The following is a 24,151-nucleotide window of genomic DNA, read 5'->3' as shown; positions in this document are numbered from 1 at the left end:
GTTATCAACAGAACATGTTTAGTTTTATAGGTTAAGATTTGTTATTGTGCACGTGCTTTATTGTTTTTATCAACAGAGTTAGAATTTAAGAGCTTGCCTTTATAATATTAATAACGTTTTGTTAAATGTAACTTGTAAAAGAGTTCATGTTATGTTGTATTAGTGTTTATTGTTAAAATGGACGTGAGAATAAAATTTAGAGGAGGGGGATCCGTAACGGCCTGTGCTCCAGTATTTTCTGAAGGAGAAGAGTAAGTGACTGATAAATATTTTGGTAATTACATCATAACAAAGGGCTTTGCAGGTTTGTGTATATTCCATGGAAGAACATTGTACTTTGCTATTATACAAAAACTGGCAAGCGAGCTCGGGAACTTAGAGGTTTGAAAGATAATGTGGTGGGCTTTAATATTGTTAATTATAAAGATAAGGAATGCTTATTTGCCTGCTCGATTACTGGCGAAATGATCTCTTGGAGCATTGATGATTCTTGTGCAACAATTAAAAGTGTAAGAACATACCTACATTTAATAGTATGAATTAATATATTAATTTATACTTATACTTTTTTATTTCAGAAAATTCCCTCGCAAAATATTCTCATAAGGAAATTTCTCACAACTTCATGGAGTAAAAATGACGAGGAACAAAGACAGGTTCATTTACTGTCATGGACCAAGAACATAACGCAAGATAAGAGTTTGTCTTTGGGACTTTTCGACATGAGTGTTGGGAAATTAAGAGAAGTAAAGATGACATTAGAAGACACTGACCATGATATTGCTACAGGTGGTTCTGATAATCCATTCTTTGCTATTGTACAAGGGCAAACATTGTATTTTGCAAGATTGAAGGACGGAAAACATATTTATAAGTAAGTCAATTTAGCACATAACATTTCTTTCAATTACAAATTCATTTTTGTGGCATTTAGGCGTCGAATTCACGGTAGAAAGTTTACCTGCGTGGCCTGTCATCCTCATGATGAAAGCGTACTTACGGGCGATAATACAGGGCGTATTCTCCTATGGCATAATTTGTCTTCTACGTCACCAACACAAGCTGTTTATCATTGGCATACGTTGCCTGTAAAAACCGTGACATTTTCTCGAACAGGTAGTTATTTTTTCAGTGGCGCCGATGAGTGTGTTCTAGTCAAATGGGCCGTCGAAAATCCCGAACAGAGACAGTATTTGCCCCGTATGTCATTTACTATCGAACGGGTGACGGTGTCAAAGGATAACGTTCTTGTAGCCGTTACCACAAGAGATAATGTTGTTCACATACTGGACTTTCGGTTGGAACGTGTCAGCACAATCCAGCATTTAGTTTTAGGCAGGAATTTTCCTGCGGGAATCCATTACGATCCGAGAACTGGAGCACTGGCCATGAACGGAATCGTTGGACATTTGCAGTTCTTTTCGCCAAATGATATGTCTTTGCTGTATAATGTAAGAGATATTAGTTTTGTATTAGTGTGTATCATACTTGTAATTTTAACTGTTCAGTTAGATATTACCGGTCAAAATAAATTGACGAAGGAGAGAAATGTTGAAATCGAAAACACGGATGTAGTTAAGCTAGCAATAGACCGAAATGGCAAATGGTTGGCTACTGTAGAAAAAAGAGACTCCGCTACTCTCAAATACGAATTGAGACTTAAATTTTGGCAGTTTAACTTGAAAGATCAACAGTAAGTTGATATTTTTTACAACGAGTTTTCCTGCATTATTCTGTTTATAGGTATACATTGAACACTTGTATCGAATATCCCCACGAAAACAGTGTGGAAGACGTCTGTTTTCAACCATCATTGGACGCAAATGAATTGAGGTGCGTCACTGTAGGCGGAGACTCCAAATTTAGGGTTTGGGAAATCGTGAACGCTGACACAGTCTATCGTAAGCTACTCCCCAACAAGACATACATATTCTTTTAAAATGAAATTTATATTTGCAGAAAAGGGTGTTAGATGGTCATGTTTTGTTGCTGGTTTCTATAAGAATCTGCCGTGCAAATGCTTGGACTTTTCATCTGACGGATCTGTTTTCGCGGTATCGTTCGATTTCGCAGTCACGCTGTGGGAAACTCGCACATGCGACTTCAAGTATTCCTTGTCGTGCCCACAGTTGAGAGGTGAAAGAATTACACAAGTGAAATTCGGCTCTGCCAACAGGTGCCAGTTATTGGTGTCTGCAACAGAAGATCATGCGGTTCTGTGGAATCTCCTTACTTTGAACGCCGTTTGGATTGTCAAGGTGCACGTGTCTTTCCTTTTAAGTAGTTGTTTTTCTTCTTACATGGCAATTTTTACCGAAGATTCCAAAGGTACATAAGTGAATTAGTTATTCTCGTTTGTTTTTTAAAACTTGTTACTTTTTCAGTTATTATTTTCGATCCGAATGATCCATCCCCTGTGTATGTAAGTGAAGAATTGAGAATGTGTAACACGAAGGTCCTCACGGCTGTTTTCGCTCCTAAACCGACCATCGTGGATTTAGTCAAAAAGGGCAGTTGGTGTTCAAATGTTCGATTATATTTTATAGATTCATATCAGGTATGTAATTGATCGTTTTTAAATAACTACATTTGCATTAAATTTGTTCTATTTCGTCAGGAATTGTATTGTTTTGATTCAGCTACAGAGGACATATATGGTGAAAATACTGATATAATTGAATCAGAAAGTAAGAGTTTGTTTAGTGCCACGATTCCTAAGTTGAAATCTGGCTGTGTTGGTGTCCAAGAAAAGAAAGAGCACACGATTAAAAGATTTACCGATCTTAAAAAGATGAGAGAGGTTTTTATTTAGCAATGTAATTTTATTTTGTATTTAATCTAAGTACTGTTTTTTGGTAGTTTTTGGATGCCCCTGCTAATACGATGGCGCCCATTCGTCTCAGTTGCGAAACGATTCTCAAACTGTTAGTGGAAAGCCGTACAAACAAACGTAAGGACGGATGTCAAAAGACCCTTTGAAATAGGTCCAAATTTTTCAATAAAATCTTATGTAAGTCGTTTACGTATGGTCCGTTACTTTTTTCCTCATCAAATTCTCCTCATTTTCCTTTTTTACTATTAAAAGTAAAGTAATTATTCATAATTTTAACTAAATCGTATTTTTTATATTTTAATCTATTACTTTTTGTGATAAATAATAAACACTGTATAGCAATTTTAAAACTTAATTAATTTTATAGAAGTGTTCCGTTATCTACTTTATGAATATTAGTTCGGTTATGGCAATTTAGTATGAAATGGGAAATGGTGTATAATTTGAATTATTCTCTGCTATTATTTTATTAAAATTGGTGAATTGCCAAAAGAAAATCGAACTTTAAGTTACTTACTTAAGTCTATTTAGTTTCTTGAACATACCTGAAATATTGCTTCTATGAATTGAATTGGTATTTTGCATTTCTATGGTTTTAAACTGTCACTACTGTCGAATTAACATTAGCACGGTTAATAATACTGATTATTTTGTATAAAATTTTTCATGATTTTCTTTAGGTGGGGGTTAGTGAGCGGCTGTGAAATCTATAGGAAGCACGTGCATGCGTGAGAGGCCTCAATTATTTTCGGTACTAATTGTTTTTGAATTGAATTTTCGTAAAAGACTGATTTGTGTTGTTTTCGGGTGCTTCTTTTATCATAATACGTTAAGATGGCCTTGGACTCCAATGTTCGAAACGAAAATGTTACGGTTATAAATGAAAAAGTTGCCGATAACAATGAAATTGTAAAGACACGGAAAGAAGATAACGAAACTTCAAAAATCGGTTAGTAATTCACCCTCATTTATTCAGTAATTGTTCAGTTTCTAAAAAGGCACATTTTCTAACATTTTTTATTCGTTACGTAACCTATTTTTTCTTATAGGTTAATTTTGTGTATATATCTTTAATTAAGTAATTTAATGTTGCATATTTCTTTGATGCGTGCGTCTTTTTAAATTAAGCTGCTTATTTTGTAATTGTTTAAAGTAATTGCATTCTCTGACTAATCAAGTTCAAGTATCAAATTAAATATTACCGACGAAAATTAGTTATCTTAGGAAAGCACGGTGAATGGCACGTGATGTGATTTGTACAGGCCTAATTTTTATCAGTTCAGCTCGATTATGAAAAACGTTAATTAATAAATGAATGTATTATTTGCGTTAGTAATCACCGAGGTCAATTTTGAAATTTAAGTTGTTATTTATTTATGAAAAATAAACCGATAAATATGTTGACTATTTCAATTATTTGTTATCACTTTATAAGAATAGTCACAATACTTTTACATTCTATTCAATTATGTTAATGCATGCATTATTGTTTGTATATCTTAAATTAGTAGCTGTATAATANCTCAAGGTAGGCCTAGTGGCGTCATCTCTTGGTTAGGCCGGAAACTTATCAATCCACCCTCGTACATAACGTCTACTTCTATTTTGTTACCTTTTTTATCAACATCGATGAGTTGCCTCGATGTTTGTTCTGGCGCAGTTAATACAATGTTCACATACATGATCATTAAAAAATTACATTCATTTGTAATGTTTTTTATAAATTGTTAGTTTTGGCATTTTTTTAGAAATGTATTTAATTTCAAGGTTGCTGAATGATGATGAATATCGATTTGTACTGATCACATTACCTTCTACTTAAGTATATAGCTTTTAATTTTTGCTAATTCGTTACTTTAGTCGTTACTATTGAAACTTAAATCAATTTCCTTCAATATTGTGTATTAACATAGGTACGTTGAATTACTGTTTTTCATAAATTGTTGATAATTACGTGATAAATTTTATCCCAACGAAAGGGGAACACTATTAATGAACTTTTTATCTGCAATCTATCATTTTAATATTACGTATTTTAATCGAGTCTAGATTAGTTCTTTATAGCTAGTAATCACTTTTCTCTTTTAATTAAGTGAAGGTAATAATGTTTTTTTTTTGTTTGCAAATTGTAAAGCATCTATAAAGATAATCTGTAAAGTATTTATATGAATATTATTTTAATTTCGTTTATTTATTTTTTTATAGGGAATATTTAGACTAGCATGTGAAAACGTGCTGAAGACAATGAAGAAGGGAAAAGAAACGTTGTTAACATTGCTGGAAGCTTTCGTATACGACCCCCTGATAGACTGGACTGTTGGCGGAGAGGGTTTAGCCGGAACAGCTTTCAGAGGAGTCGCCGGGAATTCCCTAACTAAACAAAGTCGCAAAGATATGGAAAAAGAAGTAACGATTTCAATGTTTCATGTCAGATGTACTGAACTTCAAGTAGATTGGAAAGAAAACAGGTACCTACTGTTTCTCATCGTTTTTTTTTTTTTTTTTAATTTGATAGCTTTCATAAAATTTGGTTTGTCAGGGATGCCATCGTCGAGGGGATTCCGAAACTAATGGAAAAATTAAAAGCGTGGCTTTCAGTTTACGAAAAAACATCGCAAGCTGAGGACACCCTACAGGACCTCCATCAACAGATGGCTCTGGTGAAAGAGGCGGAGGCGTATGGCACTTTACATTCACTTTACAGCCTACCGTCACGTTACGAGGCCTATTGCAAAACGAAGAACGCAATAAATAACGCCAAAAAAGAACTGGAAAGCTTGATGCTAGAATGCGAAACGATTATCAACGCCTATGCGGAAGCGGTCAAGATGCTGGAGATGAATCAGTGCACGAAATGGTTCGTTCAACAAAGTTCTGCCATTGCCGAGAACGACGTATTCGAATTAGTAAGGGACTTCTTGCTGAAAGCCGGTCAAATGAACACAATACTTCAGTGTGAGCAGTCCGAGGCCAGCGTCAGCCAATTAAGGCAGAAACAGAAGATCGTGGCCCTGAAAAGTATAAACATGCTGAAGGAGTATTTCGACGTATTGTCCCATATGCCACTCTCCTACCAAGAAAATCATACGTAAGTTCTAAACATAATATTCCTTTATTCAATCATAAGTTGCTTCCTTCGTAGAATCGGTTATATTCTCCACTGGTGCAAATCCCTCCTGGAAATGAAAAGCGTTGATTTTGAGGATGTTGTATTTCAACAGTTTCGCACCTACTTTGATAATATGAAGACCAGTAGTCAGCCCGTTCAATACGTGGCCGAATTCTCTCACATGCTCCGCGTTCTTTATAACGAGTCTGCTGCTCAAGTGTCCCAAGTTTACGAAGAATATCGCAAACACCGGGTCCAAGACGCTAATAACAACGTGGAGAAGGTATACAACGAGTCAAAACTAGCTGTCGCGTCGTTTCTTAGACGAGAATCGGCCGCTTATAATGCATTTGAATTTATTATCGTCACAGAACTATTAAATCTGAACCAGAATTATTTAAACTATGAAACGGCCGCTTCAAGGGGAGCCGATTTTCTTCTGAAAATTGCCTCCAGATATGGAGACTGGTTTTTGGACGATTTGACGTGGTTTAATAACAAGGCGATGGAGTTTGTCAGTTATCTATTCGTACAGCAGAATTCTCATCTTCAAGAAGAGCCGTTTGTCCAAACCATCACTGTACTTAAAGGTACCAATTTCGTATACAAAGGTTTGCAGGAATTGTACTTCAGTTTCCATACAATCATTCTACCGGAAAGCGTAAAGAAAATACAGAAAGAGGAGCCGAGCGTAATGGGAATGATCCGGGATTTAAAAAAATTGATTATGAGTGCCGGTACCAGTCTCCAAGATCTGGTTATTCAGCTGGAGAAGTGCCTCGCGTGCACCGTAATGGAAATGGATACTACGGTACGTTACATTTACTAATGAAAGTAATTTTCCTTTTGATTTTTTATTTTACAGGCGTCTTTCGTAACAACTCATAAAATCGTGTCCGATCTAAAATTTCACTTTGCGTCTTTTCTACAACCGCAATCGGAGGAACTAAGTCATGGAATGATGCTTCTAATGGGTTTCAACGGTTTATTCGAAAAATTGTCACTCGAATTCGACACCTTAATCGGATCGATCACCTCTTTAGACATTCCACCCTGTTGGAAAAAATTAGATCAAGTACGTGATGCGAAATGTATAGCCGCTCCCATTTATAACGAACGTTGTAAAGCAATATTGGACGACATATTCCTATTGAAACGTTTACAAGCAATGTCAGACTTCTTCGACCTCTGCGTCGATGCGGCCGCTTCGTTTAAAGGACTTACTCCCCCAGTCGCGTTTGATGACGAAAAAATGGACAAACCGATTAAAAGATTCGTGGCCGACTTTATAACGCGTCAATTTTTAGGCGTCACGACCGAAAATATTGTTTATGTAATATGTTTTTTGCTGGAACATATGGGACTGAACATTACCAACGAAATCGAGCAGAAAGACGTAGGGGCCGAGAATAAGGTACCTCTGGAAGAACTCCTCAGAAAGGGCTACGGAGTATTTATGAAACAAGGACTATTTAATCAAAACGTTATCGCTCAAGCATCAAGCTTGGAAACGAACATGAAATCTTCCTGGGAAAATACCCAAAAACCTAAACAACTGGACCAGAAGTTGTCTCTTTGGCAGTCGACAGTAGAAAGGATCAAGCACCAACTTATGGCACACAGTTGGCTTCACGAAGACATCTTGGTCCACAGGTAAACCATAGAAATGTTGTTAAAATTTTATCTTGATCTCATGAACTTTTCATTCCTTATAGAACGCCTGCCAATGAATTTCAAACAACTTTACGAAGCACTTTTCTTCACGAGATGACCGAATACATGAAAGAATTAGGTACAATTCATGCTCATCTTAAAGAAAACTTGGACACTCAAAAGAACTTGATATCAAGCATTATGCAACGTTTAACTTGGGCTGCAGGTGCCAATCCCGACTTGAGCGGTGTTCTAACCGCCTTCGAAGCCTCCGTCAGTGCTCGAGAGAACGATTTCAAATTGGAAGAGACCACCACGGCCCTCATACTTAAAACCACAAATGGCGTAATTCAATACGAAATGCTTCGTCTGGAGCCGCCAGATAGCAACGTCTACTGCATGAGATTCTTAAAGGGATGTGTACAATGGAAAGAAGCCTGTCCTCTTGTAAATTCGGAAGTGGACGCGGTGTCGACAATAGAAGAGAACATAATGAAACTTTACACAAACGAAATGGCAGGCACGCCTAATTGGATTCCGTTGTTATCCGAAAAAATATCTCAAATTATAACTCAAACCCAAAAAGAATTGACGAACCTTAAGGAGGAGACGTTTTTCGCATCCCATGACGTCGTCGCGGACCTCGACCGAGTTAAAAATTCTTACATGAGACATTGCAAACTAATGGGCGAGTTTAAAAATCTAATCAAGTCTCTTACTCGTGTTGAAGAGTGTGCATCTGATGCCCAGTTGTTCATCGTTGAATATAAAAAGTACGCCGAGCATTTCGGACCTTTGCTTCATAAGTTAAAGAAGGAACTGACAAAAGAAGATGTTCAGGACGCAGTTGTGGGATTGGAGCGTATATTGAATAGGACCGAGGCGATTTACAACGGACTATTGGAGTTGGAAAAGTGCCCTGACAAAGGCGAGACATTTAGGACGTTAATGAAAACGGACGAAGAAGAAAATGGTCTGTTGTTGAAGGCTCAACAGAAAGAAAACGGATCGAGGGCGGGACATCAGCGCAATTCGTATGCCATAGGAGTCTGGAAACGGGTCAGGATGAAGCTCGAAGGAAGAGATCCGGATCCCGGCAGAAAGGTGACTGTACAAGAGCAGGTAAGTTGCTAATTTATTCTTTTTTAACTTGTCGCCGTCGCATGTCTTCACATCCACATTGCCTTTTACTCCGACGTTACAGCGTAAAGGTTTTCGTTTTTTTTCAATGACATGACTTGCAGGTGGATTATGTAATAAACGAAGCTACGAACCTCGACAACTTGGCCTTGCTGTACGAAGGCTGGACGCCGTGGGTGTGAAAGGGTCAGAACCTGACGGCAGCGGTCGTCCTGCCTGGATCCTCTTCTTCGTAAACCAACAACAAAAAAAAATATTCGGCGACGGTCAATCATTGTTGCTGCCTGTGAGCGCTTGAAACAACAAACAAAATATTAAAAAAAAAAACAGCAAGCAGGGGCAACAAACAGCGGTCGCGCAATGCAAAATAAACAAATAATTAAAAATACACGCGTAAGGTAATAGCAGGTCCGGGACTTGCGTCCCTTTCCACAAAACCCCGTGTTTTTGTGGCGTGCGCGTTCCCGGGGAATCGCGGGTCGACTTGTATTTCATTGGCCTCGTAAAAACAACAAGCAAGAATAAAAAAAAACGTTATTCTTGTAACTAATTAATTTTTATTTTTAATTGTAATATTTGTGGATTTTTTGCGATGTTAGTAAAATTATAGTCGTGCCTGTTTGTTCGCAAAGATATGTCCCATCCCCGACGCAAAAACGCCGTTGTCATCGTTTGTCGTTGTTGTCGTCTCGTCTGCCCTCTCTGAAAGGGGTCTCGAGGTGTTTATTAGACGGATATTACAAAAATAATATTAAAAACAAAAAAAAAAATGCGCGCCTCAAAATTAATTATACAACGCATTTTTCTTTAATATCTAATTCTGTAATTAATGACAGTCACGAGGTAGCCGTTATAATGATGTCGGCGGGGCAGCGTAGCAATTTCAGACGATTTACAGATCTTTGACGTTTTGTTTTCTTTTTCAAATGTTTCGATCTTATTGCTCTGCTCGTCTTTTTTTGCAATTACATTAACGTTAACGTTCAAAGTAATCCTCTTATTAATGTGATTTTTGTATAACTTCTTCAAATTCAATTTAATTTAAAACCTAACTACAAGCACCGAACAGTTTTTCCTAAAATTCGGTCAAAGTCTTTTCGAATATTCTGTTCGTTATTGTAAACTGATTTTTAATATCTAAATCTGTCATATGATAAAATATAAAATGTGTACATCGTTTGTAATCAAGCACGCTGTCCTGAGAAATGGTCATTATCTTCTCTATAATTAACTGATTTTTATGAGAAAGTATTGGTGGTTTTTGACGATTTGTCTTTAATTTAGTAGGAGTAGCTGGTCGTGGTCGTGAAGGAGACACAGGTTTGCTTTTCTTTCGCCGCGAGTACATTGGCATATTATTATTATTTTGTTTATATTTTCTCGAGGAACGGATTTAATGATTAATAACTGGCATATTTCATCTCAATACAAAAAGCAAAATTCGCATCTTTTAATGCATACTACAATTTATAAATATAATAAAACATCTATTACGGTGTGACAAATATCTTCTAGAAATACCAAGACTTCAAGTCTGTTCCTTGTTTTGTTTGTAATTGGAATTTTTTAATATATGTATAATTAAAAGGAAATAGAATTATTAGATTATTTACCTTCCGAAACCTTTTCAGTTTTCTAATTTACTTGAATTCTTTAACTAACACTTTATGCTGCCTTTTCAGTATTGTATAAGTGGTAATTCGGTTAGTTATTATTAACGTTATTCATAACTAAATTTCATTTATTTTTAGTATTGTTTAAATTGTTTATTTTTATTTTTAGGTATATAAAATTCAAATGAAAAAGAAACCGCCATAATTTTTGACTAGATAGGCAACATTCATTACATTGCGGTATTTTGTGAAACTCGACTTTAGTAACGTAATCATAGTTATTGTAACATTTGAAGGCTTGTGATATTTACTGTTTAATTTAGTCGCATGTGTAATTTGTTACGAATCTTAAAAAGAAACCATTTATAATTGTCTAATAATAGTCCTTCGATAAAAATCATACATTTTGTTTTACAGTCGAAATGGTTATCAACAGAACATGTTTAGTTTTATAGGTTAAGATTTGTTATTGTGCACGTGCTTTATTGTTTTTATCAACAGAGTTAGAATTTAAGAGCTTGCCTTTATAATATTAATAACGTTTTGTTAAATGTAACTTGTAAAAGAGTTCATGTTATGTTGTATTAGTGTTTATTGTTAAAATGGACGTGAGAATAAAATTTAGAGGAGGGGGATCCGTAACGGCCTGTGCTCCAGTATTTTCTGAAGGAGAAGAGTAAGTGACTGATAAATATTTTGGTAATTACATCATAACAAAGGGCTTTGCAGGTTTGTGTATATTCCATGGAAGAACATTGTACTTTGCTATTATACAAAAACTGGCAAGCGAGCTCGGGAACTTAGAGGTTTGAAAGATAATGTGGTGGGCTTTAATATTGTTAATTATAAAGATAAGGAATGCTTATTTGCCTGCTCGATTACTGGCGAAATGATCTCTTGGAGCATTGATGATTCTTGTGCAACAATTAAAAGTGTAAGAACATACCTACATTTAATAGTATGAATTAATATATTAATTTATACTTATACTTTTTTATTTCAGAAAATTCCCTTGCAAAATATTCTCATAAGGAAATTTCTCACAACTTCATGGAGTAAAAATGACGAGGAACAAAGACAGGTTCATTTACTGTCATGGACCAAGAACATAACGCAAGATAAGAGTTTGTCTTTGGGACTTTTCGACATGAGTGTTGGGAAATTAAGAGAAGTAAAGATGACATTAGAAGACACTGACCATGATATTGCTACAGGTGGTTCTGATAATCCATTCTTTGCTATTGTACAAGGGCAAACATTGTATTTTGCAAGATTGAAGGACGGAAAACATATTTATAAGTAAGTCAATTTAGCACATAACATTTCTTTCAATTACAAATTCATTTTTGTGGCATTTAGGCGTCGAATTCACGGTAGAAAGTTTACCTGCGTGGCCTGTCATCCTCATGATGAAAGCGTACTTACGGGCGATAATACAGGGCGTATTCTCCTATGGCATAATTTGTCTTCTACGTCACCAACACAAGCTGTTTATCATTGGCATACGTTGCCTGTAAAAACCGTGACATTTTCTCGAACAGGTAGTTATTTTTTCAGTGGCGCCGATGAGTGTGTTCTAGTCAAATGGGCCGTCGAAAATCCCGAACAGAGACAGTATTTGCCCCGTATGTCATTTACTATCGAACGGGTGACGGTGTCAAAGGATAACGTTCTTGTAGCCGTTACCACAAGAGATAATGTTGTTCACATACTGGACTTTCGGTTGGAACGTGTCAGCACAATCCAGCATTTAGTTTTAGGCAGGAATTTTCCTGCGGGAATCCATTACGATCCGAGAACTGGAGCACTGGCCATGAACGGAATCGTTGGACATTTGCAGTTCTTTTCGCCAAATGATATGTCTTTGCTGTATAATGTAAGAGATATTAGTTTTGTATTAGTGTGTATCATACTTGTAATTTTAACTGTTCAGTTAGATATTACCGGTCAAAATAAATTGACGAAGGAGAGAAATGTTGAAATCGAAAACACGGATGTAGTTAAGCTAGCAATAGACCGAAATGGCAAATGGTTGGCTACTGTAGAAAAAAGAGACTCCGCTACTCTCAAATACGAATTGAGACTTAAATTTTGGCAGTTTAACTTGAAAGATCAACAGTAAGTTGATATTTTTTACAACGAGTTTTCCTGCATTATTCTGTTTATAGGTATACATTGAACACTTGTATCGAATATCCCCACGAAAACAGTGTGGAAGACGTCTGTTTTCAACCATCATTGGACGCAAATGAATTGAGGTGCGTCACTGTAGGCGGAGACTCCAAATTTAGGGTTTGGGAAATCGTGAACGCTGACACAGTCTATCGTAAGCTACTCCCCAACAAGACATACATATTCTTTTAAAATGAAATTTATATTTGCAGAAAAGGGTGTTAGATGGTCATGTTTTGTTGCTGGTTTCTATAAGAATCTGCCGTGCAAATGCTTGGACTTTTCATCTGACGGATCTGTTTTCGCGGTATCGTTCGATTTCGCAGTCACGCTGTGGGAAACTCGCACATGCGACTTCAAGTATTCCTTGTCGTGCCCACAGTTGAGAGGTGAAAGAATTACACAAGTGAAATTCGGCTCTGCCAACAGGTGCCAGTTATTGGTGTCTGCAACAGAAGATCATGCGGTTCTGTGGAATCTCCTTACTTTGAACGCCGTTTGGATTGTCAAGGTGCACGTGTCTTTCCTTTTAAGTAGTTGTTTTTCTTCTTACATGGCAATTTTTACCGAAGATTCCAAAGGTACATAAGTGAATTAGTTATTCTCGTTTGTTTTTTAAAACTTGTTACTTTTTCAGTTATTATTTTCGATCCGACTGATCCATCCCCTGTGTATGTAAGTGAAGAATTGAGAATGTGTAACACGAAGGTCCTCACGGCTGTTTTCGCTCCTAAACCGACCATCGTGGATTTAGTCAAAAAGGGCAGTTGGTGTTCAAATGTTCGATTATATTTTATAGATTCATATCAGGTATGTAATTGATCGTTTTTAAATAACTACATTTGCATTAAATTTGTTCTATTTCGTCAGGAATTGTATTGTTTTGATTCAGCTACAGAGGACATATATGGTGAAAATACTGATATAATTGAATCAGAAAGTAAGAGTTTGTTTAGTGCCACGATTCCTAAGTTGAAATCTGGCTGTGTTGGTGTCCAAGAAAAGAAAGAGCACACGATTAAAAGATTTACCGATCTTAAAAAGATGAGAGAGGTTTTTATTTAGCAATGTAATTTTATTTTGTATTTAATCTAAGTACTGTTTTTTGGTAGTTTTTGGATGCCCCTGCTAATACGATGGCGCCCATTCGTCTCAGTTGCGAAACGATTCTCAAACTGTTAGTGGAAAGCCGTACAAACAAACGTAAGGACGGATGTCAAAAGACCCTTTGAAATAGGTCCAAATTTTTCAATAAAATCTTATGTAAGTCGTTTACGTATGGTCCGTTACTTTTTTCCTCATCAAATTCTCCTCATTTTCCTTTTTTACTATTAAAAGTAAAGTAATTATTCATAATTTTAACTAAATCGTATTTTTTATATTTTAATCTATTACTTTTTGTGATAAATAATAAACACTGTATAGCAATTTTAAAACTTAATTAATTTTATAGAAGTGTTCCGTTATCTACTTTATGAATATTAGTTCGGTTATGGCAATTTAGTATGAAATGGGAAATGGTGTATAATTTGAATTATTCTCTGCTATTATTTTATTAAAATTGGTGAATTGCCAAAAGAAAATCGAACTTTAAGTTACTTACTTAAGTCTATTTAGTTTCTTGAACATACCTGAAATATTGCTTCTATGAATTGAATTGGTATTTTGCATTTCTATGGTTTTAAACTGTCACTACTGTCGAATTAACATTAGCACGGTTAATAATACTGATTATTTTATATAAAATTTTTCATGATATTCTTTAGGTGGGGGTTAGTGAGCGGCTGTGAAATCTATAGGAAGCACGTGCATGCGTGAGAGGCCTCAATTATTTTCGGTACTAATTGTTTTTGAATTGAATTTTCGTAAAAGACTGATTTGTGTTGTTTTCGGGTGCTTCTTTTATCATAATACGTTAAGATGGCCTTGGACTCCAATGTTCGAAACGAAAATGTTACGGTTATAAATGAAAAAGTTGCCGATAACAATGAAATTGTAAAGACACGGAAAGAAGATAACGAAACTTCAAAAATCGGTTAGTAATTCACCCTCATTTATTCAGTAATTGTTCAGTTTCTAAAAAGGCACATTTTCTAACATTTTTTATTCGTTACGTAACCTATTTTTTCTTATAGGTTAATTTTGTGTATATATCTTTAATTAAGTAATTTAATGTTGCATATTTCTTTGATGCGTGCGTCTTTTTAAATTAAGCTGCTTATTTTGTAATTGTTTAAAGTAATTGCATTCTCTGACTAATCAAGTTCAAGTATCAAATTAAATATTACCGACGAAAATTAGTTATCTTAGGAAAGCACGGTGAATGGCACGTGATGTGATTTGTACAGGCCTAATTTTTATCAGTTCAGCTCGATTATGAAAAACGTTAATTAATAAATGAATGTATTATTTGCGTTAGTAATCACCGAGGTCAATTTTGAAATTTAAGTTGTTATTTATTTATGAAAAATAAACCGATAAATATGTTGACTATTTCAATTATTTGTTATCACTTTATAAGAATAGTCACAATACTTTTACATTCTATTCAATTATGTTAATGCATGCATTATTGTTTGTATATCTTAAATTAGTAGCTGTATAATGTTTTCCTTGCAGATACTACTTCCCAGCAGAAAAATGAGGAAAAGGAAAAGACAGAAGCAGACAATGGGGAAGAAAAGAAAGAAGAAGTGGTATTTGTGCAAGACTTTGGATTTTCAGTTAGAATAGTCAGCCCTGGGGCAGAACCTTTTGATATACAGGTGTCTAGTATGGAGCTAGTTCAGGAAATCCATCAACTTCTGATGGACAGGGAAGACACATGTCACAGGACTTGTTTCTCCCTTCAATTAGATGGTAACACATTGGACAATTTTGCCGAATTAAAAAACGTCGAAGGCCTGAAGGAGGGCTCTGTAATTAAAGTTGTTGAAGAACCATACACAATGCGTGAAGCCCGAATTCATGTGAGACATATCAGGGATTTGCTTAAGTCTTTGGACACGGCGGATGCATATAACGGCATCGAGTGTAATTCGCTTACTTTTCTCAACACCATAACCCAAGGCGATATATTAGGTGAGAATGTGAAAAATGAACACGATATTAGTTATTGTGTTTGTCTCTTTTTGTTTAGAAAAAAAGAAAACACGACCCGAAAGTGTTGATTGTACTCCTCCCGATTATATAATGCCTAATAATAAAGAACTGCCTCTCAGTGCCCTGCAGCCGCAGCACAAAGATCAAAAGTTACCACAGTGTGTAAAGGTATTTAAATAAATAGAAAGTAATGAAAACTGAACAAATAGCCTAACTTATATATCTCTTATATACAAAGGCGTTGACGACATCAGCGTGGAATCCGCCTCCTGGTTACCGGAAAATTCATGGGGATTTAATGTACTTGTATGTCATCACATTAGAAGACAAACATTTTCACATATCTGCATGTCCACGAGGTTTTTACATCAACCAGTAAGCATTTAAATCAATTTTAATTATTCGAAAGTAATTTTTTAACCTGAAGTACCTTTTTAGATCGACGGAACAAGAATTTAATCCAAAAGCTGCCACTCCCAGTCACTTGTGCCATTCGTTGATCGAACTTCTCAATCAGATTTCGCCCATGTTTAAACGTAATTTCGCCTTTTTACAGAAGAAGCGTAACCAGAGGCATCCATTTGAGAGAGTTGCTACTCCTTACCAGGTGTACACATGGTGTGCTCCCGTCCAAGATCATACCATTGACGCCATCCGTGCTGAAGACAGTCAGTACCTCAGATAAGTATTTTTTAACATAGTCATATTTAACTAACTGATTGTATTTTTTGTGTAGCATTTTCGTCAAAATTGGGCTACGAAGAGCATATTCCTGGTCAGACTCGCGATTGGAACGAGGAGCTTCAGACTACACGCGAGTTGCCTCGGAAGACGCTTCCGGAACGTCTTTTAAGGGAACGGGCCGTGTTCAAGGTTCACAGTGACTTCGTGGCAGCAGCTACTAGAGGTGCAATGGCCGTAATCGACGGCAACGTCATGGCCATCAATCCCGGTGAAGAAGCCAAGATGCAGATGTTTATATGGAACAATATTTTCTTCTCATTAGGCTTCGACGTTAGAGATCATTATAAGGAGCTAGGGGGCGACGCCGCCGCATTTATAGCACCAGTAAGTACTTATAGATGCAGACAACATTCTAAGTAATTATTCGTAACAGTTTAAAATTTTGGTTTGTTAGCGAAACGATCTTCAAGGCGTCCGAGTTTATAGCGCAGTCGATCTTCCTGGCCTTTACACGCTCGGTACGGTGGTCATAGATTACAGGGGATACCGTGTAACGGCGCAGTCGATTATTCCCGGTATCCTAGAACGCGAACAGGAACAATCGGTGGTGTATGGGTCTATCGATTTCGGCAAGACTGTTCTCACCCATCCCAAGTATTTGGAACTGGTGAATGCTTCAATCTTCGTATATCTATGTGGATATAGTAAAATTTTCTTTTACAGCTCAACAAGGCAGGTCAACAACTGAAAATCTTACCGCATCATGTGCTTAACGACAAAGACGAACCGATCCAGTTGTGCTCAAGCGTCGAGTGTAAGGGAATAATAGGAAATGACCAGAGGCACTACATCCTGGACTTACTTAGGACTTTCCCACCAGACGTCAACTTCTTAATTCGTAAGCGTCGTATTTGTTTGAAGTTTACAAAAATTAAGTTATGTGAATTTGCTATTGAAGGACGACCTTTTTGTTTCAGTTGAAGGCGAGGAATTGAGTAAGGAAGTGAAAATGTTTGGGTTTCCAATCGAGCATAAGCACAAACTGTGCTGTCTTCGTCAGGAGCTGATCGACGCCTTTGTGGACGCTCGCTATATGATGTTTATCAAATACGCTGCCTTTCATTTGCAACAGCTCAATCTTCGTAAAAACCGCGAGATTTTGAACAACAACGAAGACATCGAGGAGAAACAGAAGAGAGAAAAAACAGACGAAATCGTTGCGGCGAACAAAGGAAAAAATGTAGATTATGAAAACGAAGATGAAAAAAAAAAGAAGGAGAAAAACGGAAATATGGAGGCCGAGGAAGCCAAGAAAATTGTGGAAAGCATGACAGATGGCAGTAAGTTAGAATGTAAGTAGTTTTATAGTAATAATTTACTGTAAATAAATGAATGCCTAATTTTTAGTAGAAGAAAGCACAAAAAATATTGTTAAAACGGCAGCTATGGCGGTTGGGTCTCTGAAAGACACAGAATTCGATATTCGGTTCAATCCAGACGTCTATTCCCCAGGAATAAAACACTGCGAAGATTTAGATCCACCTCTCTGGAAACAAAGGCAATTAGTGAAAGATGCCGCTGAATTTTTATTAACGGCACAAATTCCAACTTTCGTAAGTGAGATCATTTCTTTTTTATCTTATTTGATCCAGAAAACTTGTAAATTTTCCTTTACTCGGGCTTAATGAATGTAATTGCAGTCTTGTATTTGTTGATATGCTCTTTGTATATTTCCTTAATTAAAAATTGTATATTTTTTAAATGCTTTATAAAAAAAAATAATAATGTGCATCATTCTTTGTTGTAACAGATTAGGGACTGCTTGGATCATTCTTCGGCTCCAATGGACGGTATTACGTTGTCTGAAGCAATGCACGCTCGTGGTATAAATATTCGCTACTTAGGAAAAGTATGTAATCTGTTGTCAAAGATCAAGCAGTTGGAGTACCTACACAATATCGCCGTCGGAGAGATCGTGCTCCGTGCCGTCAAGCACATTTTCACTACGTATCTGCAGGTAATTTACATTTTGTAATTATTTGTCTTGTTTATTTGTAAATGTATGTTACTTCTATATTCTCATTGTATTTAGGGAACCGAAATGATGAATTTGGCCCAAGCAGTTGCTCACTTTTTGAATTGCTTTCTATACTCTGGAACAGTAATGAATCCGCTTCAAGGAGCTGAAGAGGTAATAAATAATGAACAATTAGCAGTAGTATTTTAATTTGATTGTGTTTCGGCGTAGGGCAGAAACACCCGTAAAAGGAAGGGTCGTAGGGGCAGGAATAACCCGTTAATTTGTCAAGACAGCAACGAATGGGCAACGCTACTCCCTAAAACACTTTGGCTTCTAATTAGACAGGAGTTAAAATGTTACTTTGATTATGACTTAATCACCGGCGATATCGATGCAACTGTAGAAACGTTCTCCTTGTCTAAAATATCATTGCTAAGGTCGTTCTGTTTGAAAACGGGTGTGCAACTTCTTCTGCGTGATTTCAACCTTGAATCGAAGAACAAAATGATATTCTACGAAGAGGACGTGCTCAACATATTCCCTGTGGTTAAGCACATCAATCCGAGGGCATCAGACGCCTACAACTTTTACACAACGGGTCAGAATAAGATACAGCAGGGATATTTGAAGGACGGTTATGAGCTGATCAGCGAGGCACTGAATTTGTTAAACAACGTGTATGGTGCTATGCATCCGGAGATTGCCCAGTGTCTTAGGATGCTGGCGAGACTGAATTATATAATGGGAGATCATGCGGAGGCCATGGTATATCAGCAGAAGGCAGTACTAATGAGTGAACGCGTAAACGGAATCGACCATCCTTACACTATTACGGAATATGTAGGTGTAATAATTCGTCAACGGTTCATAGATATTACTATTTTCATGGGATAATTATTATTTAATTTTTACTTTCAGGCACATTTGGCTCTTTACTGCTTCGCCAACAGTCAAATAAGTACCGCTCTTAAGCTCCTGTATCGTGCTAGATACCTTGCCCTTCTCATTTGCGGAGAAAACCACCCCGAGGTCGCATTGCTAGATGTAAGTTTCTTTTATCTATCCGGAAATTACAATTTAATACTTTTTTTTTTGATTTTAGAGCAATATCAGTCTGATATTACACGCTGTAGGGGAGTACGAGCTGGCCCTTCGGTTCTTGGAAAACGCTCTCGCTCTAAATATCAAGTACTACGGTTCCAAATCTCTCAAAGTGGCCGTCACTTACCACCTGGTGGCGAGGACGCAGAGTTGCATGGGCAACTTCAGGGCTGCTCTGAACAATGAAAAGGAGGCGTATGTTATATACAAACAACAGGTAACACAAGCATTCATAAGTCTTTTTCTATATAATTTTTGTAATTATAATTTCAGTTGGGAGACAACCACGAAAAAACGAAGGAGTCGTCGGAATGCTTGAAACATCTTACGCAACAGGCTGTTGTGCTTCAAAAAAAAATGAACGAGATCTACACGGGTAAGAATGGATCGTCATTGCCTCCGATCCAAATTCAACCACCCTCAATGGGATCCGTCTTGGACATGCTCAACGTTATCAACGGCATCCTATTTGTACAAATAAGGTAAGCGCTTAGATGGATAGTTTTTTCATTCTTTTATTCGCCCATTGAGAAATTATCGCAGTATCCTCATAGACAAAAAAAATAAATGTTTTTTTCTTTTTTTTTTTATTGCACTCCAATCGTAGCCAAGAGGACATAGAAAATTTCAAAGCGGAACTCGAGAAACAGAGTCTGATCGATGGTAAAGAGTTGTTAGTAGATAATGAGGTGGACAACGATAGTAAATCAAATGGCGCTACTGAAACGGTCGTAGACGGGAACCAGAACTAATAATGTTGGGTTTATTTTCTTTTTCATTATCAGTAATTACTTTCATTATCATCATTAAGCGAATAGAAAATTTGGGAGAGAAAGCGTCACGTGTAAGAGGAACGCATTTAATAGTGAGACAGAGGCTACTCTACTATTTGCATGTCGTCTTTTAGTAGTGGTTTTTAATTAAACGTAGAGTAATAAAAACGATACGCTAGCCAGGACACAAAACTAGAATAAACAAACAAAAATGCAAAGTGCATACATTTTAGTGGTGTTGTTTTCCAAATTAACCAATGAAAATAAAAATAGAATGTTCAATTAGACTTATACCAAAAATATTAAATGCAACTTATTCGCAATAAACTAAAGTAAATAATTAAATTAAAANAGTATTGTATAAGTGGTAATTCGGTTAGTTATTATTAACGTTATTCATAACTAAATTTCATTTATTTTTAGTATTGTTTAAATTGTTTATTTTTATTTTTAGGTATATAAAATTCAAATGAAAAAGAAACCGCCATAATTTTTGACTAGATAGGCAACATTCATTACATTGCGGTATTTTGTGAAACTCGACTTTAGTAACGTAATCATAGTTATTGTAACATTTGAAGGCTTGTGATATTTACTGTTTAATTTAGTCGCATGTGTAATTTGTTACGAATCTTAAAAAGAAATCATTTATAATTGTCTAATAATAGTCCTTCGATAAAAATCATACATTTTGTTTTACAGTCGAAATGGTTATCAACAGAACATGTTTAGTTTTATAGGTTAAGATTTGTTATTGTGCACGTGCTTTATTGTTTTTATCAACAGAGTTAGAATTTAAGAGCTTGCCTTTATAATATTAATAACGTTTTGTTAAATGTAACTTGTAAAAGAGTTCATGTTATGTTGTATTAGTGTTTATTGTTAAAATGGACGTGAGAATAAAATTTAGAGGAGGGGGATCCGTAACGGCCTGTGCTCCAGTATTTTCTGAAGGAGAAGAGTAAGTGACTGATAAATATTTTGGTAATTACATCATAACAAAGGGCTTTGCAGGTTTGTGTATATTCCATGGAAGAACATTGTACTTTGCTATTATACAAAAACTGGCAAGCGAGCTCGGGAACTTAGAGGTTTGAAAGATAATGTGGTGGGCTTTAATATTGTTAATTATAAAGATAAGGAATGCTTATTTGCCTGCTCGATTACTGGCGAAATGATCTCTTGGAGCATTGATGATTCTTGTGCAACAATTAAAAGTGTAAGAACATACCTACATTTAATAGTATGAATTAATATATTAATTTATACTTATACTTTTTTATTTCAGAAAATTCCCTTGCAAAATATTCTCATAAGGAAATTTCTCACAACTTCATGGAGTAAAAATGACGAGGAACAAAGACAGGTTCATTTACTGTCATGGACCAAGAACATAACGCAAGATAAGAGTTTGTCTTTGGGACTTTTCGACATGAGTGTTGGGAAATTAAGAGAAGTAAAGATGACATTAGAAGACACTGACCATGATATTGCTACAGGTGGTTCTGATAATCCATTCTTTGCTATTGTACAAGGGCAAACATTGTATTTTGCAAGATTGAAGGACGGAAAACATATTTATAAGTAAGTCAATTTAGCACATAACATTTCTTTCAATTACAAATTCATTTTTGTGGCATTTAGGCGTCGAATTCACGGTAGAAAGTTTACCTGCGTGGCCTGTCATCCTCATGATGAAAGCGTACTTACGGGCGATAATACAGGGCGTATTCTCCTATGGCATAATTTGTCTTCTACGTCACCAACACAAGCTGTTTATCATTGGCATACGTTGCCTGTAAAAACCGTGACATTTTCTCGAACAGGTAGTTATTTTTTCAGTGGCGCCGATGAGTGTGTTCTAGTCAAATGGGCCGTCGAAAATCCCGAACAGAGACAATATTTGCCCCGTATGTCATTTACTATCGAACGGGTGACGGTGTCAAAGGATAACGTTCTTGTAGCCGTTACCACAAGAGATAATGTTGTTCACATACTGGACTTTCGGTTGGAACGTGTCAGCACAATCCAGCATTTAGTTTTAGGCAGGAATTTTCCTGCGGGAATCCATTACGATCCGAGAACTGGAGCACTGGCCATGAACGGAATCGTTGGACATTTGCAGTTCTATTCGCCAAATGATATGTCTTTGCTGTATAATGTAAGAGATATTAGTTTTGTATTAGTGTGTATCATACTTGTAATTTTAACTTTTCAGTTAGATATTACCGGTCAAAATAAATTGACGAAGGAGAGAAATGTTGAAATCGAAAACACGGATGTAGTTAAGCTAGCAATAGACCGAAATGGCAAATGGTTGGCTACTGTAGAAAAAAGAGACTCCGCTACTCTCAAATACGAATTGAGACTTAAATTTTGGCAGTTTAACTTGAAAGATCAACAGTAAGTTGATATTTTTTACAACGAGTTTTCCTGCATTATTCTGTTTATAGGTATACATTGAACACTTGTATCGAATATCCCCACGAAAACAGTGTGGAAGACGTCTGTTTTCAACCATCATTGGACGCAAATGAATTGAGGTGCGTCACTGTAGGCGGAGACTCCAAATTTAGGGTTTGGGAAATCGTGAACGCTGACACAGTCTATCGTAAGCTACTCCCCAACAAGACATACATATTCTTTTAAAATGAAATTTATATTTGCAGAAAAGGGTGTTAGATGGTCATGTTTTGCTGCTGGTTTCTATAAGAATCTGCCGTGCAAATGCTTGGACTTTTCATCTGACGGATCTGTTTTCGCGGTATCGTTCGATTTCGCAGTCACGCTGTGGGAAACTCGCACATGCGACTTCAAGTATTCCTTGTCGTGCCCACAGTTGAGAGGTGAAAGAATTACACAAGTGAAATTCGGCTCTGCCAACAGGTGCCAGTTATTGGTGTCTGCAACAGAAGATCATGCGGTTCTGTGGAATCTCCTTACTTTGAACGCCGTTTGGATTGTCAAGGTGCACGTGTCTTTCCTTTTAAGTAGTTGTTTTTCTTCTTACATGGCAATTTTTACCGAAGATTCCAAAGGTACATAAGTGAATTAGTTATTCTCGTTTGTTTTTTAAAACTTGTTACTTTTTCAGTTATTATTTTCGATCCGAATGATCCATCCCCTGTGTATGTAAGTGAAGAATTGAGAATGTGTAACACGAAGGTCCTCACGGCTGTTTTCGCTCCTAAACCGACCATCGTGGATTTAGTCAAAAAGGGCAGTTGGTGTTCAAATGTTCGATTATATTTTATAGATTCATATCAGGTATGTAATTGATCGTTTTTAAATAACTACATTTGCATTAAATTTGTTCTATTTCGTCAGGAATTGTATTGTTTTGATTCAGCTACAGAGGACATATATGGTGAAAATACTGATATAATTGAATCAGAAAGTAAGAGTTTGTTTAGTGCCACGATTCCTAAGTTGAAATCTGGCTGTGTTGGTGTCCAAGAAAAGAAAGAGCACACGATTAAAAGATTTACCGATCTTAAAAAGATGAGAGAGGTTTTTATTTAGCAATGTAATTTTATTTTGTATTTAATCTAAGTACTGTTTTTTGGTAGTTTTTGGATGCCCCTGCTAATACGATGGCGCCCATTCGTCTCAGTTGCGAAACGATTCTCAAACTGTTAGTGGAAAGCCGTACAAACAAACGTAAGGACGGATGTCAAAAGACCCTTTGAAATAGGTCCAAATTTTTCAATAAAATCTTATGTAAGTCGTTTACGTATGGTCCGTTACTTTTTTCCTCATCAAATTCTCCTCATTTTCCTTTTTTACTATTAAAAGTAAAGTAACTATTCATAATTTTAACTAAATCGTATTTTTTATATTTTAATCTATTACTTTTTGTGATAAATAATAAACACTGTATAGCAATTTTAAAACTTAATTAATTTTATAGAAGTGTTCCGTTATCTACTTTATGAATATTAGTTCGGTTAT

At 36.2% G+C, this 24,151-nt stretch overlaps 5 protein-coding genes across 8 annotated transcripts in view; all 5 read left to right on the top strand.

Annotated features, from left to right (window-relative positions):
- The window catches only part of LOC108737074 (serine/threonine-protein kinase SMG1), a 23,254-nt gene extending 13,983 nt beyond the window's left edge, over positions 1-9,271 (top strand). The window contains exons 3-8 of the mRNA XM_025981907.1: positions 5,204-5,301; positions 5,373-5,921; positions 5,976-6,753; positions 6,808-7,595; positions 7,658-8,717; positions 8,840-9,271. Of these exons, the coding sequence (XP_025837692.1) occupies positions 5,204-5,301; positions 5,373-5,921; positions 5,976-6,753; positions 6,808-7,595; positions 7,658-8,717; positions 8,840-8,917 (3,351 nt within the window). The 3' untranslated portion in view covers positions 8,918-9,271. The remainder of the gene's footprint in view (positions 1-5,203; positions 5,302-5,372; positions 5,922-5,975; positions 6,754-6,807; positions 7,596-7,657; positions 8,718-8,839) is intronic.
- Positions 9-3,787, top strand: LOC112906862 (WD repeat-containing protein 75-like). 2 transcript variants are annotated; one of them, XM_025981914.1, is made up of 11 exons: positions 9-251; positions 305-509; positions 579-874; positions 935-1,451; positions 1,509-1,693; positions 1,744-1,901; positions 1,960-2,328; positions 2,385-2,557; positions 2,618-2,800; positions 2,860-3,010; positions 3,514-3,787. In XM_025981914.1, the coding sequence occupies exons 1-10, from the start codon at positions 178-180 to the stop codon at positions 2,977-2,979; spliced, it is 2,280 nt and encodes a 759-aa protein (XP_025837699.1). In that variant the 5' UTR covers positions 9-177; the 3' UTR covers positions 2,980-3,010; positions 3,514-3,787. The 2 variants fall into 2 exon arrangements, with proteins under 2 accessions (XP_025837699.1, XP_025837698.1); XM_025981913.1 differs by lacking the exon at positions 3,514-3,787 and having other exon boundaries at positions 2,860-3,022.
- Positions 9,272-10,676: 1,405 nt separating the features above from the next.
- On the top strand, positions 10,677-14,327 carry LOC112906861 (WD repeat-containing protein 75-like). 2 transcript variants are annotated; one of them, XM_025981911.1, is made up of 11 exons: positions 10,677-11,024; positions 11,078-11,282; positions 11,352-11,647; positions 11,708-12,224; positions 12,282-12,466; positions 12,517-12,674; positions 12,733-13,101; positions 13,158-13,330; positions 13,391-13,573; positions 13,633-13,783; positions 14,287-14,327. In XM_025981911.1, exons 1-10 carry the CDS (start codon positions 10,951-10,953, stop codon positions 13,750-13,752), a joined length of 2,280 nt encoding a protein of 759 aa, XP_025837696.1. In that variant the 5' UTR covers positions 10,677-10,950; the 3' UTR covers positions 13,753-13,783; positions 14,287-14,327. The 2 variants fall into 2 exon arrangements, with proteins under 2 accessions (XP_025837696.1, XP_025837695.1); XM_025981910.1 differs by lacking the exon at positions 14,287-14,327 and having other exon boundaries at positions 10,678-11,024; positions 13,633-13,795.
- Positions 14,289-20,533, top strand: LOC108737075 (clustered mitochondria protein homolog). 2 transcript variants are annotated; one of them, XM_018469738.2, is made up of 17 exons: positions 14,289-14,555; positions 15,140-15,601; positions 15,660-15,790; positions 15,861-15,997; positions 16,061-16,290; positions 16,359-16,690; positions 16,761-16,973; positions 17,030-17,204; positions 17,284-17,658; positions 17,714-17,919; positions 18,117-18,323; positions 18,399-18,497; positions 18,555-19,166; positions 19,245-19,370; positions 19,429-19,644; positions 19,701-19,909; positions 20,035-20,533. In XM_018469738.2, exons 1-17 carry the CDS (start codon positions 14,441-14,443, stop codon positions 20,177-20,179), a joined length of 3,990 nt encoding a protein of 1,329 aa, XP_018325240.1. In that variant the 5' UTR covers positions 14,289-14,440; the 3' UTR covers positions 20,180-20,533. The 2 variants fall into 2 exon arrangements, with proteins under 2 accessions (XP_018325240.1, XP_018325241.1); XM_018469739.2 differs by having other exon boundaries at positions 20,021-20,147.
- A 93-nt stretch (positions 20,534-20,626) lies between these two features.
- LOC108737065 (WD repeat-containing protein 75) lies at positions 20,627-23,932 on the top strand. Its single transcript, XM_025981912.1, has 10 exons — positions 20,627-21,161; positions 21,215-21,419; positions 21,489-21,784; positions 21,845-22,361; positions 22,419-22,603; positions 22,654-22,811; positions 22,870-23,238; positions 23,295-23,467; positions 23,528-23,710; positions 23,770-23,932. The coding sequence occupies exons 1-10, from the start codon at positions 21,088-21,090 to the stop codon at positions 23,887-23,889; spliced, it is 2,280 nt and encodes a 759-aa protein (XP_025837697.1). The 5' UTR covers positions 20,627-21,087; the 3' UTR covers positions 23,890-23,932.
- Positions 23,933-24,151: the final 219 nt, after the last annotated feature.

Source organism: Agrilus planipennis, unplaced genomic scaffold, assembly GCF_000699045.2.
Source record: "Agrilus planipennis isolate EAB-ADULT unplaced genomic scaffold, Apla_2.0 scaffold104, whole genome shotgun sequence".
NCBI lineage: Eukaryota > Metazoa > Arthropoda > Insecta > Coleoptera > Buprestidae > Agrilus > Agrilus planipennis.
The sequence above is the reverse complement of the archived record's forward strand: the minus strand, read 5'-3'. Positions and strand labels throughout refer to the sequence as shown.